Source organism: Semicossyphus pulcher, unplaced genomic scaffold (genome assembly GCF_022749685.1).
Source record: "Semicossyphus pulcher isolate SPU_LCO1_2020_fin unplaced genomic scaffold, fSemPul1.0.p SCAF_8, whole genome shotgun sequence".
NCBI lineage: Eukaryota > Metazoa > Chordata > Actinopteri > Labriformes > Labridae > Semicossyphus > Semicossyphus pulcher.
In genome coordinates, this window is record NW_027211759.1 from 27,213,273 (window position 1) to 27,220,498 (window position 7,226).

The 7,226-nt window shown below is 48.3% G+C and overlaps 1 protein-coding gene across 1 annotated transcript; it reads right to left on the bottom strand.

Annotated features, from left to right (window-relative positions):
• Positions 1 to 1,226: 1,226 nt before the first annotated feature.
• Positions 1,227 to 7,015, bottom strand: LOC138613199 (carbohydrate sulfotransferase 1). The gene is made up of 3 exons (XM_069686816.1): positions 6,914 to 7,015; positions 3,723 to 3,894; positions 1,227 to 2,993 (listed from the first exon to the last, which is right to left on the bottom strand). The coding sequence occupies exons 1-3, from the start codon at positions 6,914 to 6,916 to the stop codon at positions 1,867 to 1,869; spliced, it is 1,302 nt and encodes a 433-aa protein (XP_069542917.1). The 5' UTR covers positions 6,917 to 7,015; the 3' UTR covers positions 1,227 to 1,866.
• Between the last annotated feature and the right edge of the window lie 211 nt (positions 7,016 to 7,226).

The following is a 7,226-nucleotide window of genomic DNA, read 5'->3' on the forward strand; positions in this document are numbered from 1 at the left end:
TTGGGAGGACGAGCTGGATTAAAGTGACGTATAATGAGCTGAAAAGGTAAAAAAAAATTAATGAATAACTATTAGCTTCATGTAATAGATAAATAAGATTAAGATCAAGACGCTGTTTTGCATTTCCCAGTATCAGCAGCTCACTGAGTTACCAGTATTATTGATAAGAGCTGAATTTGTCAGCACAGTTAAGCAGACAGAAATGGACCGCCGTATTGAGTGCAGAGAAATGGGTAATTAGCTGTTGGCTGACTCAGGCCACTCGCAGCTTTGTGTGTCAGGGTGGGGATGGAAACGCAGCTGAAGCGTATCTCCCCGGGTGTCATAAGGCTTTGCTTTATGGCCAGTTTGTGTAGCCCTGCAGATTAAGTTCAAAGAAAGACGGCCGCTCTTTTCTCCATGCATCTTAAATCCTGTTTCTCCTTAGCAGGATCTGCAGATCAATTCTGCGGGCTGAGATATGCCTGCTGTCAGCAGCTATAGGGCGGCTACAGGAAGGCTGGGAGGACTGGTGTCTAAAAATACATTATTAAAGGGACCATTTCACCTCGGATTTATCAATGCTCACAGAGCAGCATGACCGTTCTGCTCAAATTGCATACTTTCATTCACTCTGGCCTTCTTTGGCGGCACTAGTATCGAAGCTAAAAGCTCCCAGCGGGCTACAATTGCAGCCTCCATAGGAAGATAGAAAGCTCACATCTGAAAGGAAAAAAATCACAGTCAATCAGTGGTTCGTCTATGATTCATCCAAAGAGTTCTTCCTCTGAAATACTCATTTATCTCCAGAGAGCAGCACTACATGGAAATAAATGTGCAGGAGTCTGGAGATGGCACGCTTCCTCGCTCTGCTTGGACACAAAGACAGTTTGAAATGTTGGAACAGAGAACCTGCAGCTGTCTAATCTCTGATTATTCTCCGCTGCAGACGGCTGCTTCCCCTGAATAATCCTGGTGTTTTCTTTATAGTTTCAAAGTTAAAATGAAACACTGGTGAAAGCAGCGTGTGTTCTCTTGAGTCAAAAATCTCTCTTCAGACACATCAGTCGTATTGAAATGTGGCTGAAAACCAAACACAGAGGGATTACACGATAAAAGACGATTCAAACCGTTCTCCGGTTTCAGCACTTATCCACCTTCCTCTCCGGGCTGAAAGAGACGTAAAATATTCTCCCACAGAAACACTTCAAAGAAACAGGGTTGCAAAAGATTTCAGCAGTGTGCTGTTTAGTGTTACTTATGAATAATTTATTGAAAAAGTCTAAAAAATATAAACAGTACAGTGAGACCGACAAAAATGTCCAAACACATCCAGAACATAACACTTGCATTGCAACAGTAAATCAGTATTTACAGTATTTAAAGCAAAGAATCAACACACACGGACATCTGAGCTGCTGCGCACCGAGGAGGACGACAGGAGGCGTTTTAATCCGCCTCTAAATACATCAGACACACGAGGAAGGCGTTTATTTCTCTTTTTATTCTTTTTTTCTATCACAAATAAATCTGCTTTTTGTCCTGTGTGACTGAACCTTCAGGAACATCTTGTGTCTCACTCTGATTCCCTGTAAGGTACCTGAGCTGGTTGAAGTGTCTTTTTTCTCCTGCTTAAACTCTGTAAACACTGAATTTGTGAAGAAATGGAATTAAACTGCATAAAACCGTCACACACAGCAGAGCAGATCCAGCATCACGCATGTCACACGTCAGTGTGTTAAACATAACCATAAAAAGTGTAAAACAAGTTAAATTAATTTAACAAAATAAAATAACTTACATTCATTTCATCAGCACGATGACAGAGAGGAGAGTCAGCTGAAATAAATAAACACATAACTCGTTCTAGGCCTTGAGTCAGATGATCTACGTGAGCGGCTCAAAGGTCACGTTCTCCACCAAACTGTGGGACAGGTTCCTGAGTTCAGCCGCAGACTGAACCTGTTTGTATCCCAGCAGAGCCAGGGTGTCGTTGCACAGATTCTGCACCGTCCTCACGATGTCGAAGCTGAGTCGAAGCCTCCAGCTCTCTGCGGTGGCTCTGGAGTCTCTGGTGGTGGAGTACCTGTAGTTCCACTCGGACGGAGACGTCACATTACTGTTGGTGTTCTTTGAAATCCACGCCCGCACCCTGTCCTCCATCTCCAGCCCCACAAACCTGTAGATCTCAGCGGCCTTGTCCTTCGGGTTGAACGCCAGGTCCTCATACCGCACCGGCATGTAGCGTCCGCGCAGCCAGGCCGGTCTCTGCAGGCCGGTTTCCGCAGAGGCCGCCATGTCCTTACAGGTGCTGGTGATCTGCGACAGGTCCACGTAACGCGGCTGCCGTCCTGTCGCGTTCCATATTTTCCAAGCGCGGAATTGATCTGAAAAGGCCACCATGCGTGAGGCGAGGACGGCTCTGGGGTCTCGCACCAGGTGGATGATCTTTAAGTCAAGACGTGGATCTTCTGTCAGGGTGCGCAGGTCGCCCACCTCAGGGACTCGCACTGTCTTTATGGCTACGTGTCCCCTCGACAGACACGACATGGAGGCTCGCGTGAGGTTCAAGGCCCCGCACTTCTTAGGACACCAGGCTTCATCGGGCAGATCAGACACCGCTCCATCGCCTCCTTCCAAGCACACGGGAGGTGAACAGAGGGCGTGGCTGGAGCTCCGGCGGAAAAAGGAGCTGGTGACGTGGTCCTGGGGCTCCGGGCGGATGTAGCTCTCCATGAAGTGAAGGTCACAGGTGTAGAGGTTGAGGAGGAGGTCCCTGTACGCTCCCAGGAGGGCACGGCGGTCCAGCGTGCGTCGCAGCCGGCTGCTGGAGTTGGTGAAGGCCTGCTGAACGTGGAAGAGAGGTTCAAACACGTAGAAGATCCCCGGGTGCTGGTTCAGGAGCTGCCCGGTGAAGGACGAGCCGCTGCGGGTGGTGGCGAACAGCAGGATGTGTTTCTGAGGCGACTCCACGGGCATCCAGCCGTCATCGCACAGGGATCTCCACCTGGAGTCTGGAAGGGAGAAACAACAGAACCAGACATGTTGACATCGTGTGAGGCGGACATGTTTTCTCATGTCAAACAGGTTTGATTAACAGAACACCACCTGTCCCACCTGTCCCACCCGTTCCACCCGTTCCACCTGTTCACTGGTTTAAAGTTGTGGTAATAGAGGAGTTAATTCAGCTCATAAAAGTGAGTCACGACTTGGAGCCAGGAGAAAGTAAATCAAGCCAATAAAGCTTAAATAATTTAGAGGGTAAAGATGCATGAGTAAGTTGCTTGTCTGCCGGTAGTTACCGAGGGGGCTATGAAATGGCGGATCTCTAAATATAGTGCAAACAGCTAACGTGTAATTACTGCTGATGAGGAGTTGATTGCAAAGGGAAGTTTCTCCTGTACACAGGAGCAGGCGAGCTGCAGCTGCTCTCTGAGAGCCCATTAATGCAGATCAATTGGAGGATAATTGTAAAACGAATCACGCATATTTAATTTCCTGATGCTCTCTTCTTCTGGGGAATTCCCTCTTTGAATGTTCTGCTTCCTTTTTCTGTTGCTTCAGTCTCTGATGCTGTTTTAACTGAATCTCTTCAAACCAAACTGACCCTCTGCTGACGCTGTACAACCAAAGAGTTAAACAGAAAACATCCTAAATTATTTATGCACATGTATCTCTAAACTTCCAGCAGCAGCGAGGCACTACTTTATGTAGGACAGTGTTGATCGTCCGTGGAGGCCTACCTCTGTGGTGTCTGGTCTGGCAGCGGTAGGCTCCCTGACAGGGTCCAGACATCGAGTCCCTCAGGGTGCGGATGGCCGTGTACTGGACCCCCAGAGAGGCACACACCAGCAGCAGCACCGTCTTCCAGGAGCACTCCATCCTGCCCCCCCCTCGGGCTCTACATCCTTTACGCTGACGGGAGGCACAGAGACACACAATGAGATTTCAGTTGGATGCCGTTTTCAGCTTCATGCATGTGCAGCTCCCACTCGTTCCACGCCCACAGCGCTCTGCTGACGGGCAACGAGCAGCTCTGACTGGAGCGGTTTGGATTGTTGCTTCGAGGGAACTTAAATATGTCTCATTCATTTCTCTGCATCCAGATTGTCCCTGAATTCAAGAGAATAAAGAAATAGTTCAACATGTTGGTAAATCTGATCATTCTCTTCTGATGAAAAGCTTGGTACCATTCTTACATGTGCTGTGAATATGAGCTGGGCTCAGTCCAAACCTAACACACACAAAGCACCGTCACAGCTCAGTAATATCAAAGGTATAAAAATGTCACTTTGTTGTGTGCAGGTTCACACAAACATGATAACCTGCGCATCAGAGCGCTGGAGATGTGCTGAAGGTGAATTATGTCACCTTTGAACAGCGTGAAGCTAGTAGTTCCTTTTGTTTCCAGTCTTTGCGACATGCTAAGCTAACAGGCTGCTGGATGTAGCTTCATAGAAGCACAGCAGTAAACATGAGAATGTGTTAGAGCATACGTCATGTTTGTTACAGATTCATTCATTCTCGCTCTCTCTCCAAGCAGAGCAGGCAGCACCTTCCAGGAGCTTAAACACTGTGAGTAAACAGTTTGTAGGTTTGGGATTTGTCACCTAAAGGAAACAACAGATTTGTTCTGCAGAAAAACACGACTCAAAGGTGGGACCTTCTCTGGCATTAATGTCCCGATCCACAGCAGCTCCACTGTTGGGGATCCGGCATACACAGTTGCATAATTGCATTTCTTTTTGGCTTTCCTCTCTTCGGGGTAATTAAGCCTCTGAGCTCAGCAGAGAGTAAACCCAGATAAATATAGAAGTGTGCACAGCGACGAGTGGAGAAGTTTCCTTTGTGCACGTCTTTGCCATCAGGCATGACAGAGTGAAGTGATTCTCCAAATGGACTCAAAAAACGGCGCTGCCGACCATTTGTCCCTGAGCACCACACTGATGGAGGTAATCACATGAGATCCCTGTGCCTCCATCACTCAGAGTGTCTGCATCATCATCAGCATCACAACCAGGTAAATATACATCATAAGAAACACTGCCTCCTGTGTGCTTCCTCTGTCTCTCTCTTCAGTCTGCCTCTTGTTCAGTAATGATGTTTGTGTGTCCCGGGCAGACTCGTGTCCTCAGGAACGTTTCACACTGAGCTCAGATCGGCTTCTGATGTTCCATTAATCACAAGCAGCACAAAACCAAAGACGTTTACTCTGTGGGTGAGGGGGAAGAAAACCAGCTGACATCATGAGCCATTCTGTTTGAATACGACTGGAAGCTGCAAGCGCAGAAACTGAACTCATCAGGGGGGAGAGTTTGTTTCTTGGACAGAACGACAGAGACGAAGCTCGGTGCTGTCTCGCGTTTCAGCTGCTTGTTGTGTTTATGCAACTCTTTGGGGACAGGAGAGATGAAAGCAGAACAATATGAGCATGAATCTCTGACCAAGCTGCTTCCATCTCTGACACTTAAGAACACCCCACATGCATACACACCTGGCTGACCAGGAAACATCCTGTCACTCCTCTGTGACAGGTTTTGTTTCCTGTACAGCAGCTCGGAGCTTGGCTTCACAGCCTGTTGTCCTCTGCAGAATGAAGACAGATGCTTCAGTGGATTAAAGCAATTTGATTTGCAAGTCCTCCCGTCTGCCCGGCTTACAGCTCCGCCCGCACCGGGACTCACAGCAGGAAGAGCAGACGCTCTGTCAACAGCTGGAAGGGGACTGCAGGCTTCTCTGCATGTGTGTCCCTCGAACAATAACAGTTGTTACAGGGGATAAAAGCCTCAGGGACAGGATCAGACAAAGATTACACTGAGGCATGCACGCTCCTCTGGCAGGTTTGTAAATTCAGAGGGCTCAGGCGTTTCTGAGATTACACCACACGCAGGAGTGTGGCAGATACTGATGACTGTGTGTGGTGCACGAGGGAAGTTTCCTCGGTGGAAAATGAAGCAACAAATGAGGTTAGAAGTTAGTGATGAGGCTGGGACTGAGGGATTTGGGGATGGGAGTGATTGAGGGTTGTGACAGAGCCAAAGATTTTTCTATTAAGACACCTCGGTGTGTCACAGATCCTCCAAGCGACGCTGCAACCTGGAGATCAATCCTGGAAACACATAAAGTTAAGCAGCACCAGGAGGAGCTTCAGGTCGGCTTTATAGCTCTGTTTTACATCTCTCTCTCTCTCTAAACCAACACTACACACACACACACACACACACACACACACACACACACAGTGCCACAGGCAGAGAGCGCAGCAGAGCACGGAGCAGCTGCATCTGACCCCGGGCTACAGAGCAGCTCTGTGATGATGATGATGATGATGGGAGAGAAGATGAACGTTGTCCTACATGATTCCTCCGGCACACAAACACAACTCAGACGAGAGGAAGGAAGAAAGAAGAAAAAGGTCAACGCTTCATCTGATCTCGTCTTCCCTTTGCATGATGCTGACTGCAGGCTGTTCTCACTGTGTGGTTCAAACACACACACACACACACACACACACACACACACACACAAGGAGGAGGAGTGAACAGTGTGGGAAGAGTGTGAAGTTTACAGATGATAAAATGAAGGAACAGATTTTAAAATATGTGCACAAGGAGCTGCAGGATACAAGTGCACATCTATAACAGGGCTAAAGACCATTCATTAATCGATACAATTACTGTGATTAACAACTAAATGATCACTTAAATCAAGCAGATATCAGCACAGAACTGAGCCCATGTGTTCTGGTATAAACTCTAAAGTCATCATTAAGTATCACAGACGCACTTTAAGTGGCTGAGTGGATCAGTCACCTGATTGACTCACGTTATCCTCTCCTCGCTCTCATGGCTCTCTCTGTCACACCGGAGCGCCTGTGTGTAAGATGACAGCTCGGCTGCGCGTAAGTGAGGAAGAAAACAAAATGTTTCCTTACCATGAACGCTCGCGATCAGGTGGTGTTTCTCCGGCCGCTCCATTCCTCTGCGCTGCACAAAAGTGTGTGTGACAGAGAGAGAGAGACAGAGAGGATGAGGAGGGATGGAGCGCAGCCGCCGGTTGGTGTGTGCAGGGAGGATTCAGCGCTGGAGACGCGCAGTGGATGAAGAGATGCGCGAGGCTGAGTGAGGAGGCATGATGCCCCCCCCCCCCACCCAGAGCGCACGCGGGCTGCTGGAGCTCAGCCTCTAGATTGGATGGGAGATTTCCTCGCCGTGCGTTACGCTTTGATGCTGTAGGGTACGTTTCAT

What these genes read in the sequence shown, in the direction of transcription:
- LOC138613199 (XM_069686816.1), bottom strand. An exon ending in CCAGACCAGACACCACAGAG is followed by an intron (nt 2,994 to 3,722) that starts GTAGGCCTCCAC and finishes TCTCCCTTCCAG; the next exon opens with ACTCCAGGTGGAGATCCCTG.